This window comes from Gopherus flavomarginatus, chromosome 6 (assembly GCF_025201925.1).
Source record: "Gopherus flavomarginatus isolate rGopFla2 chromosome 6, rGopFla2.mat.asm, whole genome shotgun sequence".
Classification (NCBI taxonomy): domain Eukaryota; kingdom Metazoa; phylum Chordata; order Testudines; family Testudinidae; genus Gopherus; species Gopherus flavomarginatus.
In genome coordinates, this window is record NC_066622.1 from 127,159,612 (window position 1) to 127,178,406 (window position 18,795).

The 18,795-nt window shown below is 47.5% G+C and overlaps 1 protein-coding gene across 5 annotated transcripts in view; it reads right to left on the reverse strand.

Annotated features, from left to right (window-relative positions):
* The window catches only part of ATRNL1 (attractin like 1), a 1,010,697-nt gene that overhangs the window by 802,457 nt on the left and 189,445 nt on the right, over positions 1-18,795 (reverse strand). For all 5 annotated transcript variants that reach the window (XM_050958929.1, XM_050958927.1, XM_050958928.1 and 2 more), the window contains exon 8: positions 2,099-2,354. In XM_050958929.1, coding sequence (XP_050814886.1) covers positions 2,099-2,354 — 256 coding nt within the window. The remainder of the gene's footprint in view (positions 1-2,098; positions 2,355-18,795) is intronic.

Below are 18,795 nucleotides of genomic sequence, written 5' to 3' on the forward strand. Positions count from 1 at the left end.
TGATCATGCAGAAAACTATAGTAATTATCATGATTTATGTTTCTTATTTTACTTTGTGCTTTTCTTAAAACAGGTCTTCAATAAAAGGCATTAATTCTTGGAAGTTTTTTCAATGAACTTTGCCTTCTATAATTCAGTGTTATAGAGTAACTAGTGACTATTACTATTTTATGCAAACAAATAGTCAAGATTTAGGAGACAATTAAAATTGACTAGCCTTGTCTTGTCTTGTGATGATATAGTAAGGATCCCTGATTCAAATTCAAAGAAATGTAGAGGAACACCTAGCTTGGAAGATAGAGACTGCAATTTCAGGATAGTCTTAAGCAACTGCATCAGAAATATCAACATGGATAGACTATATTGTGGTAGTCTTCCTCCCATTCTCATTCCCTTCTGGACATATTTGATATTGCTAGAAAAGATGTCAATATGGTCCTCAGAAATCATGCCAGGAATATAGTGGAAGCACCCTGTCATTGTAATGTAGACAGGTTGAGAGTCTTTGTGCATAGAAGCTACAATTAAGCAAAACAGCAAAGAGTCCTGTGGCACCTTATAGACTAACAGACGTTTTGGAGCATGAGCTTTCATGGGTGAATACCCACTTCGTCAGATGCATGACATGCATGCATCTGACGAAGTGGGTATTCACCCACGAAAGCTCATGCTCCAAAACGTCTGTTAGTCTATAAGGTGCCACAGGACTCTTTGCTGCTTTTACAGATCCAGACTAACACGGCTACCCCTCTGATACTTAAGCAAAACAGTTAAGCTCATGCTTAAACTTTAAGCATGTGAGCAATCCCACTGAAATAAAAAGACTAGTTCAGCGCTTGAAGTTAAGCATGTGACACCTTAATGCTAGATGAAGCCAAAACTGAAGTCCTGCATTAACTATGCATTATTAAACTAAAACTATGCTTCTTGTGATCAGCTGAAAACTGGTGAACTATTTCAAATTGGCCAAACACAACAGAAGACTTATTCCCTACCCAAAACAGTGCACATAAATTTATGCAGTTATGTACTCAGTCTCTCTCTCTCGCACACACACCTATAAAATGAGACAAAATTCAAAGAAATTGTCCCATATAAAAATACCACTTTGAACCTTTACATATCTGAAACTGCTGGTAAAAGTTCTTAACACTCTCAATCTAGTAACCACAAACATTACTGTGACTGTCTTGTTAAAAGAATTGTTAGGGATTCAGTTGAGTACCATAGAAAACAAGGAAGGAAGAATGTTCAGCAAGATTGTTCACAATACTGTTTTCATTAAATAATGTGCATGTTAATTAGCTTTACTCTTAAAGATTATCATAAGGGGCATTTTAATATGATATTCTAACTGTTAAAAGAAAATGTTATATGAAGTCTATAAAATAAAATATTAAGTTATTTAGCATTATCTTATTTTATATTTGTTAAACTTGTTCCCTTATAAGTATAATCCTTGTCTAAAATATAAAATAATCCAGAAGCATAGCTAGATTTAGTGAAACGACAACAGAAGTTGCAGTGATTTATAGAAGTTGTGATTGATTTTATTTTCTATGGTAGCTGCAATTATACTCTTTACAATTATATTTTAAGTAATATTAACCAGAATAGTTATTAAATGTTGAAATTAAGAATGGGAAATACTACAGTAACATTAACAATCTTGAAATTTTTGTCCCTGCAAGAATTAAGGTGATTACTGTATACCATGCTACTTATTAAACCTTCTTTTCAATAAACTTATGTCTAGAAAATGATGATAAACCTTATACACCATCATAACTCAATATATGTAAAATTGCTGGTTCTTACCCTTGCCTTACTTTGAGTACCCCAACCATGACTCTAATCACACCCAGTCTACTCCAATATTTCCAAAACAGGAACCAAACTTGACCAATTTAAAAACAAACTGATTTTATATAAATTAAAAGAAAAAGGAGCTACTTGGATCAAAAATTAAAGAACAGCAGAAGAGTTTTTTGAGCTTGCCAAATATATTTTATTCTTCTAAACTTAGTTCATGATTGGTTAAAAATCAAGAAATGAAGCATCAATATAGGGCAAAAAGAAAGTATTTAAAAGAACTCACTGATATAGTACTCTTGCACACTGCTTGTGTAACCGTACACTGAGGAGTATCCAAAAATGATGATCATGACAACATCTCTGCTGTCCAACTCTACTATATGTGCTGAGTGACCCTCCACAGCATACTGTTGGCCATGTACAAGTATTGCAGGAATTTTGGTACTCCATGTTTGACTGTTTATGTTGAATATCCACAGCTCATCAGTGACATTCCCATTATTTGTTTCAATTTTGCCTCCATACATGTAGATGTCTTCCTATTACAATTAGAGAAAAAAAGTGAAGTTAAAGAAGATCACATCCAAACTGCATTATTGCTACACCGTATAAAAGAACATAAATGAACAACCTATTATAAATACTTAAACATAGACTATGTTCATCAACTAATTATCAGCCCTGCCTCCAGACACAGCCCCTCGAGCTAAAGCAACAATGATGTTAAAAAGAATATTTCACCAGAACTAACCCTAACAAAGTGAAAAAATAAGACAAAAATCAATTTCAAATATGGATACTTCAAGGACAAATTTTAAAGTTCTAGGCACTTTTCACACTCATTAAGTGACTCCTTTTTGAAATGTGTACAGAGATTCCAACTCTCTTTCCTATCCCCTGCAGCATAAGTTAAGGCTATGGCTACACTACAACCTGTGGGTTTGATTCATAGCTCCCATGGACATATTCTTGCTAATTCTCATCTGAGCTAGCATGCTAAAAATAGTAGTGTAGCTGTAATAGCACAGACAGTGGCAGCAGAAGTACGGGTTAGTTGCCCTGAATACATAACCCTGGAGTTCAGGCATTTTTGTACTTGGGACAGCTAGCCTATGCCACTACTTCCACTGCCTGCACTACTGCAGCCTCCCCACTATTTTTTGGCATGCTAGTCAGATGCTCACTGGAGAGTCACATCTGAGTTAAGGTTGTTGGGGAAGTTAATGCTGGTTTAACTGGTGATTTTTCCGACTTGAGCCACTTCAGTGCTAAGTAAATGATTTTTTTTTGAGACATACATTTTTACAGATGCGAAGTAAATATCTTCATAGCAGAGACAAATTCAGAATGTAAGTACAAATCTTTAAAAACCTCTGTGTAATGAAAGTATGTATTACGATCATCAGCCTTTATTTGCAAATACCATATATTAACATTTCAATTTTTCATTACAAGTTGTTATATTATTTATTCAGAACACAACATACACAGCTCAAACCAACCACTGTTAGACAGTTTGTGAACAGTCTAACCATCAGTAATAATTAAACTGAATTTAGGTCTAATCAGTAAAAATTTATAACCCAATTAGAAGGAAAAAAAATATTTCTGTAACATTTGTGGTCAGGATTTCCTATCAAGATACTACAAAATCCGGTTTTCAAAATTACACATTATTCCCATGAAGACTGATTTACAACTCAGAGTAAAACAGCAAAGGAAAGAAAAGCTTTAAAAAACAAAATGTCCAGTGCATAATCATCTAAGGAAATAATTCTGATTACACCTATATGGGAAGTGAGAAGAAATCCTTGCCAGTTGCCAAATTACATAGATTTATTGCACAGTATGAAGAACTATCAGATTGAAAATAGATTTTTCTATAATGGATTACATTGATATAAAAGCTTATCCTCTCATTTTCCTGTTTGCACCACCAAGCCCCATTTTGTCCTCTCTCACACATTTTTGGTAAATATTGGATAATATATTTATAAAAATTCTAAAAATAAATGCACAGCTTCAACAAAACTGAACCGAAGCATGTCATAAACTAAAAAATTCAAAATCATAGAATCATAGAAGATTAGGGTTACAAGAGACCTCAGGAGGTCATCTAATCCAACCCCTTGCTCAAAGCAGGACCAAAAATGCCCAGTAATTCTTATTTGGAGACTATCCTGGCTTCCCAAAGAGTAGATGTTAAATGTTAATGATCAATTTTAAAAAACCGACCCACACACACACACACACAAAGGGCATGGAAAAAACAGTTACCTACCTTTCAAAACTACTGTTCTTTGAGATGTGTTGCTCATGTCCATTCCATTCTAGATGTGTGCACGCCCACATGCACTGTTGTCGGAGACTTTTGCCTTAGCAGTATCCATGGGGCCAGCTGTGGCACCACTCTCATGGATCGATATATCAGGAGCCACTAGCCCTATGCCCTCTCAGTTCCTTCTTGCTGGCAACTCCAACAGAGGGGTAAGAGGGCAGGTAATGGAATGGACTTGAGCAACACATCTCTAAGAACAACAATTACGAAAGGCAGGTAACCTTTTTTTCTTCCTTGAGTGCTTGCTCATGTCAATTCCATTCTAGGTGACTCACAAGCAGTATCCCTAGAGGTGGGCTTTAAGTTCACAGATGTATGGCTTGTAACACCACTCTACCGAAGCAGCGTTCGCTCGGGCTTGCTGCGTAAGCTCATAGTGAGACCCGAACATATGTACGGAGACCAGATGTCAGCCCTGCAGATATCTGAAACTGGCACATGGGCCAGGAATGCTGCTGCTGAGGCTTGTGCTCTAGTTGAGTGGATGGTTACAATCGCCAGTGGAGGTACTTTTGCCTGACGATAGCAGAATTGGATGCAGGCTGTGATCCAAGATGAAATTCTCTCTATCTGCCACCACAACAAACAACTGTGTCAACTTATGAAATGGCTTGGTCCTCTCAATGTAGAAGGCTAGCGCTCTCCTGACATCCAGGGAGTGCAACCTACATTCCTCTTCAGACTTATCAGGCTTTGGGCAGTAGACTGGCAAGAATATGTCCTGGTTTGTGTGAAATTGCCAAACCACTTTGGGCAGGAAATCTGGATGTGGCTGAAACTGGACCTCATTCTTGAAGAACATATTGGGTGGGGCTCTGATGTAAGCACCTTAATCTCAGAGATCTTTGGGCAGAAGTTATCGCCACTAGGAATGACACCTTTCAGGAGAGCAGAAGAAGGGAACAGAACACCAAGGGCTCAAAGGGAGCTTTCATGAGCTGTGCGAGTACCAGATTCAGGCCCCACGGAGGGACTGGATCCTGGACTTGAGGGTAGAGCTGCTCCAGACCTTTTAAGAACCAGACCATCGTGTTATGAATGAAGACTGATCTGCCCTGGAATGGAGGGTGAAAGGCTGACATAGCAGCCAAGTGGACCTTAACTGATGAAAGGGATGAACTCTGGAGCTTGAGATGCATACAGTAGTCCAGGATCAGCTGCAGCAAGGCCAACTCGGGCCTAATGTCTTGGGCTGAGACCCTGCATGTGAACAGTTTCCATTTGGCCAGGTAGGCTGCTCTAGTGGAGGACTTTTTACTCTCCAGTAGGGCCTGTTGGACATTGAGATGGAGAGACCACTCATGGCGAGATGAAATGGTTCTGCTGAGGTGATCTGCCAATACGTTCCTGGTTTCAGGGAGGAGTACTGCTACAAGATTAATGGCATGCTGCACACAAAAGTCCCATAGTCTGAGGGCTTCCTGGCAGAGGGCTGATGACCTGGCTCCACCCTGCTTATTGATATAAAGCTTTGTGGTGGTGGTGTCCGTCAGGACTTGAACCACTTTGCCTTGTAACTGGGACCAAAAAGCCAGGCAGGCCAGGTGAATCACCCTGAACTCCCTGACATTTATGTGGAAGGAGCAGTCAACTCCCAACCAGTGGCCCTCTGTACTGAGCTCACCCAGGTGGGCTTCCCCAGCTTAGCTCCAAGGCATCGGACACCAAAGTCCGTGACAGGGCCATGAAGGAGACTCCCTGCAACACCGATGTGGGGTCCAGCCACCATGCCAGGTCCAGGTTGTGCGTCTTGGATGTAGACCGACAACAACCACACCTGCAGTGGCTGGAGGTCATGCTGGGCATGACAGACAAGTACAAGTAGCCGTGTGGCCAAGTAGCCTTAGGCAAGTGTGGACAGTTGTGAGCGGGTGGCCTCTCACAGGGGACATTACATCCAACATGGCTAGGAAACGGGTCTCCATAAGGAATGCCCTGGCCCGCGGAGAATCGAGAACCACCCCGACATCCATTGCACTGGTACAAGGGTAGATTTCTTTTCGTTCAATAACAGGCCAGGTGGCAGCATATGGACTGCAGCAGATCGAGGGTGCTCTGCACGTGATGCCATGATCTGCCCTTGATGAGCCAATCGTCGAGATAAGGATAGACCTGGACCCCCCCACCTCAGGTAAGTGGCTACAGGGGCCATGCATTTTGTAAAGACCCGCAAGGGTGAAGAGAGGCCAAAGGGGAGTGCTAAGAACTGGAAATGACACTGGCCCACCATAAAATGGAGAAACTGTGCCTTTGGAAGACAGAGATATGGAAATAAGCATCTTTCATGTCAAGAGCAACACACCAGTCTCCCAGATCCAGGGAGGGAATGATGAAAGCCTGGGATGTCATGCGCAACTTCAACTTCTTAAGGCACTTGTTGAGTCATCGCAAGTCCAGAACAGGACACAGGCCCCCTTTTGCCTTTGGGATCAGGAAATCGTGGGAGTAGAAACCTTTCCCTCTCATTTCCTGAGGGACCTCCTCCACTGCCCCCAGTTATAGGAGGCTATTTACCTCCTGAACGAGGAGTTGCTCATGAGAAGGGACACTGAAGAGGGACGGGGAAGAGGAAGGATGGCTAAAAACTGAAGGATGTAGCTCAGTGACAATTTCTAGCACCCAACGGTCTGAGGTGACTCTCGACCAGGCCAAATGGTAGGGACGGAGATGATTAAGGAAAAAATGGGGCAGATCCAGGGAGGTGACTGAGGCGTCGCTCTCGAGCATACCCTCAAAACGCCCGCTTCTGGCCCCTGTTGTGCTTCGCCGGACCAGGCTGCGCAGGCAAGCGGGAGGAGGAAAGGTGGCAGCGACTGAACCCAGTATCCTTTCTCCTCATAGATCCCTGCCGAGACTGCCAAGGCATTAGCAGAGGGTGCAGCAGGGGCAGCCAGAACAGCTTCCTCTCAAACTGAGGCATATTCATCCCCAGGGAGCGGATGGTGGTCTGAGTGTCCTTCAGACCATGCAACCTCCTGTCCATCTGATCGGAAAACAGCCCAACTCCATCAAACGGAAGATCTTGTATGGAGGACTGCATCTCCTGGGACAGGCCGGCAGTCTGAAGCCAGGAGCTGTGCCTCATGACCACCACTAAGGAGAGCACCCTGGCGGCCAAACTGGCCGCATCCCAGGGTAACTGGAGGGAGCACCGAGCTGCTGCAGTACCTTGCTCCACAAGACCTGCGAACTCTTAGGCCACCTCCTGGGACACGGAGTCCTTAAACTTGTGGAGGGAGTCCCACAGGTTAAAATTATAAAGCCCCAAAAGAGCTTGGTGGTTCACTACCCAGAACTGGAGACTTGCCGTGGAAAAATTTTTAATTCAAGAAAGGTCCAGTCTCTTGGCCTCCTTCTTCTTCGGAGTGGAACTGACAAGCCCCTGCTTGTCCTTTTTGTTGGCCACCGACATGACCAATGACCCCAGGGGTGGGTGGGTATATAAGTATTCGAACCTGTTGATGGGGACAAAATACCTTTTCTTGGCCCTCTTGGCAGTGGGCAGGATAGAGGACGGGGTTTGCCAGAGACCTTTGGCCACGTCCAGGACCCCTTCAAGCATCACAAGTGCAATACGTGCGGGGGTGGATGCGGAGAGCACATTGAATAACATGTCCAATTGATCCCCCAAGTCTTCCACCTTGAGGCCTAAGTTGGTGGCCACTCATCAGAGCAGGGCTTGGTGCTCCTTAAAATCATCTGGTGCGCTAGCACGAGAGGGCCCCACCACTATCTCATCCGGAAAGGAGGACGACGACTGAACGAACAGGGGAGGGCCTGGGGCATCATCCCCCACAGAGGAAGGGGGTCTCAGGGTGGGACCCTGTTCCTCCACCACAGCATCCACCAGCACATCCTCCACTGAGCCTTGTGCCATTGGTGACAACTGATGTTTGTCTGACGCAGAGACTGAAGACCAGTTAGAAGGGGCACTGGCATAACTGGTACACTCCAGGCATTCCAGTAATGCCATTGTGCTGGTCACTCGCCCTGCCGCCAGGTCGGAATCACTGCGGCAGATGCACCCCCTGGAGCCCAGTCACGATGGTGCTGCCTCGGCGAGGGGCTGAACTCCCTCTCCATGCCGGAGAAATCCTCTTCTGGTGACCAGAGTAGGGCCGTCAACGCCTGGGTCTGGCAGCTAAGTGTTGGCGTGGGTGACCGGTGCCTTAATTGGTCAGACTGATGCCAAGAGTACAGGGAGTGGTGCCGTGTTGGGGAGCATCCCCGAGATCTCAGAGACAGTGACCATCGGCACAAAGACAAGCAGTGCCGACTTTAAGATGACCAGCCCCTCCCTCTGGGTGAGGCCCAGTGCAAGAGGGTGCGCTACACACCAAAGTCAAAGTGCATTAAAAAGGAACCAAGAAGGAAGGCGTAAGGCCGGCGGTACTTGATGTAACAACATATGACTGCAGCACCCAAGAGGATGCCACAGCCGGCCCTATGGATACCGCTAAGGCAAAAGTCTCTGACAACTGCACGTTTGTCATGATCAATATGCTTGAAAAATTAACTTGCCATTCTCTGTAGAAAGATGTTAACCAAAGACATTGGCAGAGTCTATAGTCTATCTATCATGCCCCCTTCACCTCTTAACAGAATACCCTGTTAAAATTCTTAAGTTTACAATGAAATCCTGCTCATCAAAACAGGATTTTGTTACACTGCCAAATTATCTGAAATCAAAAAAACTGATTTTTCATCATGTGTCCATCCCCCAACATGTGAATTGATTTAAACTTTGAATTGATTTAAACTTTTAACACATTTTGTTTAGGAGACACTTGTCCTGATATTTTTGAACTGTTTCACTTTATTATATGTTTTTAAATGGGCTTTTGTCAGATGGTAAAAGATGAATGACGTGGATGAATAAGTAGTGCTCTTAAGAGAATTCTAGATGGGTCACGTTTCCAGCACATTTATTTAAATAAGTTCCTACAAAGTAGGGTGAACAGATGTTCTGATTTTATAGGGACAGCCACGATTATTGGGTCTTTTTCTTACATGGGCTCCTATTACCCCCTCATCTCCTGTCTCGATTTTTCACATTTGCTGGCTGGTCACCCTACTATAAGGTGAAGTACAAACCAAAAGCTTAAAATGAGTTAACCATAGATTTTTGTGCTGAATGTCTAAGAACCAGTCCTCCCTCCTCCCCCTGCCCAGGATGTTTTCAGTGACAAGAAGTTGTTTAATGTAGTTAATACTTATTTTTGTGCTGAATGTCCCCGATGTCAGGTTAGCTGGTACGTTCAGCAAAGAGATCTGTACTTTGAACTTCACTTTTATGAAGAAATTAGTAATATTACACACTGTCATGGTATAACCCCCCACTCTGAACCTTAGTGTCCAAAAGATGGGGTACCAGCATGAATTCCTCTAAGTTTAATTACCAGCTTAGATTTTGTAATGCTGCCACCAACCAGGACTTGCAGTGCCTGGTACACTCTGGACCCCCAAAACCTTCTCTGGAGACCCCAAGACCCCAAACTCCTTGGGTCTCACAACAAAGGGAAATAAACCATTCCTCCTCCCTTCCTTTTTTCCTCCCAGATCCTCCCCTCCCTGGGTACACTAGGAGATCAATGTGATTCAAACTCCTTGAATCTTAAAACAGAGAGGAATGTCACCTTCCCCCCTCCTCTTTTCCCCTCACCAAGAGGTAATACAGATTCAAGCTCTGTGAATCTAAAACACAGAGGAATTCCACCTTTCCCCCTCCCTTCCCTCCTTTCTCCCACCAATTCCCTGGTGAATACAGACTCAATTCCCTTGAGCCTTAACAAGGGGAAAAATCAATTAGGTCTTTTAAAAAAGAAAAAGCTTTTAATAAAAGAAAGAAAAAATAAAAATTGTCTCTGTAAAATCAAGTTGGAAAATGTTACAGGGTCTTTCAGCTTATAGACACTAGAGAGAAACCTCCCCCTAGCCCAAATACAAAATAAAATCCTTCCAGCAAAATACACATTTGCAAACAAAGAAAACAATCAAAAGACTAAAACCACCTTATCTACCTAGTACTTACTATTCTGAACATATAAGAGACTGTATCAGAGAGATTGGAAAGAAACCTGGTTGCACGTCTGGTTACTCTTAGAACCCAGAGAGAAAAAAAAAAACCCAAAAAAACAAACAAAGGCTCCACCGAGATTTGAAAGTATCTTGTCTCCTGATTGGTCCTCTGGTCAGGTGTTCCGGTTCACTGTTTGTTAACCCTTTACAGGTGAAAGAGACATTAACCCTTAACTATCTGTTTATGACACATACACACATTTGTTCGTCAGAATGTGTTCCTGAAATTCTTATAAAATTGAACTATCGTGCAAAGTTATGTGTTGTTTTCTAAAGTCAGTGTACACAGACTTGGTTTTTTGCTGTTAAGTGGAACCTCTGGCCCTTTCCTTTGCTTCAGTCATTGATCTTTCTCAAACACCTGGCTAGAGAGAAGGGATCTTAGTACCAAACAGAACAGAGGAATGTTCCTCACGTCAGGCAATCAGGGAGCCAGATAAATGGCTGGCTGTGTTAAACACAATAACATATTGCCAAACTATTATGCACAAAAGACAGGTAGACAGGGAGAAGGGTCAACTGCAGAGGATTCTAAGTGAAGCACATAAAGGAAAAGGGAGATGAGCAGAATCTTGAGGTCAGAGCAGAGAAAATAGAACTCAGCACTGGGGATGTAAGAAGGGATACAAAAGGAATGGAGATGATTCAGTCTCAAGGTAAAAAGGATGTTATTCAAAGGAAAAAAACAAAGCAATGAGATTAAAGGGGAGAAAACAGATGAGAAAGAGGAAAGGTAGTTAAGACATGGACAGAATTAAAGATAGGATTAAACAAAAAGAGCAGAAAGAATTAAGATATTTAAATAAGGAAAGAAAGGGCTTAGGGAAAACAAATGAGTCTTACAGTGGATTCTGAAGATCACCAAGTTCAGGCTTTGGCTGGGCTATAGGCAACGAGAATAACAAGAAAACTGCCCTGCCACCAGCCCCACTCCTTTTTAAATCAGTATGCTGTTAGCTCAAAAACCTTAGATGATAACAACTGTCAAAGTTCAGAAGAAATGAGGACCTAAACCATTTGGGGCTTTAATATAATAGGTCAAAATCAACAGCTTAAATTTCACCCAGCAATTAAATGGTAGATTGTTAAAATCGTGGATTGCTGTTTACTTTGCAATTCAGGGATTACTTGTTCTGGATAACTACTTCATATTCACCAAGAAAATAGCTAAAGAAGTTGCAGAAACCTGAAAACTTTTGTAAACATCAAAGGATGAATGGGCCAATAGTTGTGTAAGTGTTAGTATATGAAGTCAAGAATGTATACGACTATAATTCTTTAAATAGAGCTGGTTGAAACCCAGAATTTCCACTCCAGAGGATATTCCCAAATTTATAATTTTTTGCATACCAAATCCGAACAAAGAATAGAAATTTCCCAAAGGGAGCTGGCTAGGCTATCTGCCAGCAACGAAGTCAGTTGGGGAGCCAGGCAGTCCAGTATCCTAGTTTCTTCCAGCCTAGCAAGCTGCAGACAAGTCAGCGGGGAGGGAGGCTAGGTGGGCCTCTGACTCTCCTGATTTCCATCAAAAGTTTTGACATAATCAACACATTCCCATAGAACATTTGAAATTTACAGAATCAGCATTTTTCAATGGAAAACTGTCTTGTCAGAAATGTTTTGACCAGTTCTAATTATAAAAGACAGTTACTCACCTTTGTTACTGTTGTTCTTCGAGACATGTTGCTCATATCCATTCCAATTACGTGTGCGCGCATCGCATGCATGCTCATCGGAAGATTTTTACCCTAGCAACACTCGGTGGGACTGCTGGGTCGCCCCCTGGAGTGGCGCCGCTATAGCGCCGGATATATCAGGGCCGCCCAGAGGAGGGGGCAAGAGGGGCAATTTGCCCCAGGCCCCGGGCTCTGCAGGGGCCCCCACGAGAGTTTTTCAGGGCCCCTGGAGCGGGGTCCTTCACTTGCTTGGGGGCCCCAGAAAACTCTTGCGGGGCCTGGCCCCGGAGCTTCTTTCGCTCCCGGTCTTCGCTGGTGGGGGAGTCCTTCCGCTCCAGGGCGGAAGGACTCCCCGCCATCGCATTACTGCCGAAGCGGGACCTGCCGCCGAAGTGCAACCTGGTCTTCGGCGGTAATTCGGCGGCGGGGGGCCCTTCCGTTCAGGGACCCACCGCCGAAGTGCCCCGAAGACCTGCGGCGGGGGCTCCCCGCCACCGAATTACCGCCGAACAGCAGGCTGCACTTCGGCGGCGGGTCCCGCTTCGGCGGTAATTCACCGGCAGGGGGCACTCGCCGCGGGACTTCAGGGCACTTCAGCGGCAGGTCCCAGAACGGAAGGGCCCCCCGCCACCGAACAGGGCAGGCTCTAGACATTTCGCCGCACGGGGGGCCCCCTGCTGCTTGCCGGTCTCACGGCTCCGGTGGACCTCCCGCAGGCATGGCTGCAGAGGGTCCGCTGGTCCCGCGGCTCCGGTAGACCTCCCGCAGGTGCGCCTGCGGATGCTCCACCAGAGCCGTGGGACCAGCGGATCCTCCGCAGGCACGCCTGCGGGAGCTCCACCGGAGCTGCCTGCTGCCGATGGCCCCAGGCCCCCGGAATCCTCTGGGTGGCCCTGAGATATATACCCCTGCCGACCCAATGGCCCTTCAGTTCCTTCTTGCCAGCTACTCCAACAGTGGGGAAGGAGGGCAGGTTTGGAATGGATATGAGCAACACATCTCGAAGAACAACAGTTACAAAGGTGAGTAATCGTCTTTTCTTCTTTGAGTGCTTGCTCATATCGATTCCAATTAGGTGATTCCCAAGCCTTACCTAGGCGGCGGGGTCGGAGTGAGACATTGCAGAATGCAAAACTGCTGAGCCAAAGGCTGCATTGTCTCTGGACTGCTGAACCAATGCATAATGTGAGGCAAAGGTGTGAATCAATGACCAGGTAGCAGCACGACATATTTCCTGGATGGGAACATGGGCCAGGAAAGCGGCAGTTGAGGCTTGTGCCCGAGTAGAATGGGCGGTGAGATGGCTAGCCGGAATGTGAGCCAATTCATAGCATGCTCGGATGCAGGATGTCACCCAAGATGAAATTCTTTGGGAAGAGACCAGCATGCCTTTCATAAAGTCTGCCACAGCTACAAAGAGCTGAGTCGAACGTCGGTAGGGTCTGGTTCTCTCGATATAAAAGGCGAGAGCCCTGCGGACAACCAAGGTATGCAGTTGTTGTTCCCGACGCAATGAGTGCGGCTTCGGGAAAAAGACTGGGAGAAAGATGTCTTGATTGACATGAAAGGCAGACACCACCTTAAGGAGGAAAGGGGGGTGCGGTCACAGCTGTACCTTGTCCTTGTGGAATACCATATATGGGGGATCCGCTGTCAAAGCCCAAAGCTCCGATACTCGTCTTGCTGAGGTAATAGCGACAAGGAAGGCTGTCTTCCAGGAGAGGTACAGCAGCGAGCAGGTGGCCAGAGGCTCAAAAGGGGCACCCATACGCTTGGCTAGCACCAGGTTTAGATTCCAGGTAGGAGTCGGGAGTCTGACTTGAGGGTACAACCGCTCCAATCCCTTAAGGAACCTGGAAACTATGGGGTGAGAAAAGATTGAACTGCCACTTTCCCCTGGGTGAAAGTCTGAAATAGCTGCCAAATGCACCTTTATAGAAGAGATCACCAGGCCCTGCTCTTTCAGGGACCATAGGTAATCCAGGACAGTGGGGAAAGATACCTGTTTGGGGACTAAGTTATTCTGAGCGCACCAGTTGGAGGAACGCTTCCACTTAGCGAAATATGTCATCCTCGTGGAAGGCTTCCTACTGCCCAAGAGCACCTGTTGGACCGAGGCAACTCAGACTGGCTCATCCACACAGCAGCCATGCCGTGAGATGCAGGGATTGCAGGTCCGGATGGTGAAGACTGCTGAAGTCCTGTGTTATGAGGTCCGGCCAGAGTGGCAGGGGGATCAGGTCTGCCACTGAGAGGTTGAACAACAGGGTGTACCAATGCTGCTTCAGTCATGCCGGAGCAATGAGGATCAGGTGGGCTCTGTCCCTGTGGAGATTGAGTAGGACTCTGTGGACAAGCGGAAACGGTGGGAAGGCATAAAGTAGGTGCCTCTTCCACGGGATCAGGAATGCGTCTGAGAGGGAGCCCGGGGAGCATCCTTGGAAGGAGCAGAACACCTGGCATTTCCTGTTCTCTCGAGAGGCAAAGAGGTCTATGCCCTACCTCCGGAAAACAGAATGGATAACGCCCAGGCGTATCGACCACTCGTGAGACAGGAAGGACCTGCTGAGGTGATCTGCCAGAATGTTCTGGCCTCCTGGGAGAAAAGATGCTACCAAATCGATAGAGTGGGCTATGCAAAAGTCCCAGAGGCGAATGGCTTCTTGACAAAGGAGGGAGGAGCATGCTCCGCCCTGCTTGTTTATGTAAAACATAGCCGTTGTGTTGTCCGTGAACACTGATACACAACGGCCTTGTAGATGGTCCCAAGACACCTGGCATGCTAGACGGACTGCTCTCAGCTCCCTCACATTGATGTGCACAGCCAGCTCTTGGGGCAACCAGAGGCTTTGAGTGTGAAGGCTCCCGAGGTGGGCACTCCAACCCAGAGATGACGCGTCTGCTGTTAGGGCCACCAAGGGTTGAGGTGGGTGGAATGGCATCCCTGCGCAAACCAGAGAGGGGTCTAACCACCAAGTGAGGGAGTCAAGAACCTTTCTGGGGATAGTGAGCATCGAATCCAGACTGTCTCTGTGTGGGCGGTATATTGAAGCCAGCCAGGTTTGGAAGGGACGGAGACGTAGCCTCGCATACTTGGTCACGAAGGTGCAGGAGGCCATGTGACCTATTAGGCCGAGGCAAGTGCGCACCGACGTTGTCGGAAAGGATTGAAGATTTCGAATTATTGAAGCCATCATTTGAAAACACGACTGGGGGAGGCAGGCTCTGGCCAGACTGGAGTCCAGAACAGCTCCGATGAAGTCCATTCTCTGCGTGGGTGTCAGAGTAGACTTTTCTGTGTTGATCATGAGGCCTAGGCTCCCGAAGAGGTCTCTGATGACGCACAGGTGCTGCGATGCTTGTGACTGGGAAGTCCCTCGAATGAGCCAATCATCGAGATACAGGTAGACGTGTACTCGAAGACGACGGAGGGAGGCAGCTACCACAGTCATACATTTGGTGAAGACCCTTGGAGCTGTAGAGAGGCCAAAGGGAAGTACCATGAACTGAAATTGTTGGTGGTTGACCACAAAACGGAGGTACCGTCTGTGTGGTGGATAAATGGCGATGTGGAAATAAGTGTCCTTCATATCAAGGGCGGCATACCAGTCTCCCGGATCCAAGGATGGGATGATGGTCCCCAGGGATACCATGCAGAACTTCAGCTTTATCAGGAATTTGTTAAGTTCTCGCAGGTCTAGGATCGGTCGTAGACCTCCCTTTGCCTTGGGGATTAAGAAGTAGCGGGAATAGAAACCCTTGCCCCTCATGTCTTCTGGCACCTCCTCTATGGCTCCCAGTTTTAGGAGCACCTGGACCTCTTGTAAGAGGACTTGCTGGTGAGAGGGGTCCCTGAAGAGGGATGGGTAGGGAGGGTGGGGGGGGGTTGAAACAAACTGGAGGTGGTATCCCACTTCCGCCGTGCGGAGGACCCAACGATCTGAGGTTAGCTGGGACCAGGCAGGGAGGAAATGGGAGAGGCAGTTGAAAAAGGAGGGAGAAGGATCTGGTAGGATAACCGGTGGGCCATCCTTGGGCGTCCCGTCAAAAGTTTTGCTTGGGCCCCGTTGGTGGTTTAGGAGGTACTTGACTTTGGGTTCCTTGAGGACCAGACTGCCTCTGCCGATTCCCCCTGCCACGCCTTCTGGTAGCGTCCTGAAGCAGCCTAGACTGGTTGTAAGGGCGGTGTGGCTGGGGCCGGAAGGACCCTTGTTGGGTCACTGGTGTGTGCATACCCAGCGAGCGCATTATGAACCGGTTGTCTTTCAGACTTTGCAACCTGGGGTTGGTTTTGTCTGAGAAAAGGCCCTGGCCCTCGAAGAGTAAATCCTGAATGGTCTGTTGCAATTCAGGGGGAAGGCCTGAAGCCTGGAGCCAGGAGATAAGCCTCATCATCACTCCAGATGCCAGAGTTCTGGCAGCCGAGTCTGCTGCGTCCAGAGAGGCCTGGAGGGAGGTTCTTGCCACCTTCTTAGCCTCTTCAAGCAGGGCCGTAAACTCTGGACGGGACTCCTGGGGAAGAAGCTCCGTAAACTTCCCCACGGACACCCACGTATTAAAGTTATACTGACTTAGGAGGGTTTGTTGGTTTGCCACCCTAAGTTGGAGGCCACCAGCTGATTATATTTTGCGGCCTAGGAGGTCCATGTGTCTAGCCTCCTTCGCCTTAGGAGCTGATGCTTGCTGGCCATGACACTCCCGTTCATTCACCGATTGGACAACCAGAGAGCAGGGTGGTGGGTGGGTGTAGAGATATTCGTACCCCTTTGAGGGTACCATATATTTCCTCTCTACTCCACTAGCTGTAGGTGGAATTGAAGCTGGGGATTGCCAAATGGTGTCCGCATTGGCTTGTATAGTGTGGATGAGCGGGCGAGCCACTCTAGTGGGTGCATCAGCCGATAAGATGGCCACAACTGGGTCCTCTATTTCAGTGACCTCCTCTACCTGCAAGTTCATATTCTGGGCCACTCGCCTCAAGAGGTCTTGATGGGCTCTGAGATCGATTGACGGAGGGCCTGAGGAGGATGTTCCCGCTACCGACTCATCAGGTGAGGAGGAGGAGGAGGAGAGGCCCGGGACCAACGGATCCTGAGGTGGGTCGTGCACTTGAGGGGGGTCATCTGCATTAGATAGAACCTCGGTGACTGCAGAAGGAATTGGAGCCTCATCCGTGCCCATAGGGGGAGGGCGGCTCACTGTCGCCTCTGGTACCTTTGGTTCCAACGGGGCCGAGTGTTGAGACACTGGTGGTATGCCCATGGTGTCCAGAAGGACCAGTGATGAGGCCCTTGTTCGTGGCTTTGTCCCTGCGGATATTGGCTGGGGACATCAGATTCCCCCTCCTGATGGTAGGATGCACTGCCAGCCTGAGACGATACTGATGTGTCTCGAAGGCCACGGTGGTGCCAAGAGACCCTGGGAGGGAGCCACTGTTCTTGATGGTCGATCCCGGGGAGCCGTACCGGGAGCTATGGCGGTACCGCGAGCGAGACCGGGACCTTCTACCATACCGGTGCCAGGAGGTTGACTGGGATCTCGAGTCCCTTCGCCTGGAGCGACTGCGGGATACACGGTACCGAGATCGGTGGCGAGAGCCAGACCGGTACCGGGAGTATCTGTCCGGTGAATGAGATGTTGAACGTCGCCGCGAGTGCGACCGGTACCGCGATGGAGAGCAATGCCGGGACTGCGAGCGGCACTGGGAGCGGGAACAATGTGATCGAGAGCGTCTGCGAGACCGTGATCTGGAATGACGTCTCTCTGGTGGACTGACGGAAGGAGGCCTTACGAGGGCCGGCTTGCCGATGGATTGAACAACCCGCACCGGCGGTGCCGGGGGTTGAGGACATATCGGCTCCATCATAGCAATGAGCTCCCTTGCCATAGAGAAGGTCTCCGGCGTAGAAGGGAGAACAAGCTCAACCACAGCCGGAGCCGGGGAGCTGTCTGGCACTGGACTCAACGGCCCTTGTGGGACCGGAATCGATGGTGCCGTGCCACGTAGAGCTGCAATCTGTGGTGCCGGCTTCGACGGTGCCACAGCGGATGACGGTGCTCGATGAACCATCTTAGACGAGTACTCCTTCTGCAAGGCCAGAGTTGGAGCACTATGTCGTTTCCCAGTCGGGGAAAGGGAGCAGTGCCAAGGAGTCGGTGCCGGTAGAGGTCGGTGCCGGAGTGATCCGGTGCCGAAGGGGCACTCCTTACCAATGCAGTCTGTTGGGTGCTCGGTACCGATGTTGTAGGACTAAGTGCTGACTCCATGAGAAGCTGCTTCAAACCAAAGTCCCGCTCCTTCCTCGTCCTTGGTTTAAATGACTTGCAAATGCGGCACTCATCGGTAAGGTGGGATTCCCCTAGGCACTTGAGGCAGGAGTCGTGGGGATCCCCTATTGGCATCGGCTTCTGGCACGCCGAGCACGGTTTGAATCCTGGTGCCTTTGGCATGGGCCCACACCGAGGTGGAGGAAAGGGGCTAATCCCTGACCCCCCCTTCAACTATATACACTAACTATGAAGAGAAGTACTAACACTAACTATAACTAGAAGAACTTGAACTATAAACACAATAAAGAGCAAAGAACTACGAGAAGCTAGGGATGTGGAGATCAGCAAAGCTGCACTCCACAGTTCCAACAACCGTCATGGGTGGTAAGAAGGAACTGAAGGGCCGTTGGGTCAGCAGGGGTATATATCCGGTGCTACAGTGGCGCCACTCCAGGGGGCGACCCAGCCGACCCACCGAGTGTTGCTAGGGTAAAAATCTTCCAACGAGAGTGCACGCGGTGCGCGCACACCTAATTGGAATCGATATGAGCAAGCACTCGAAGAAGAAAGGAATGTAACAAAAGTTGTATGCTCTGAAAATAATAAATAGTGCATCTT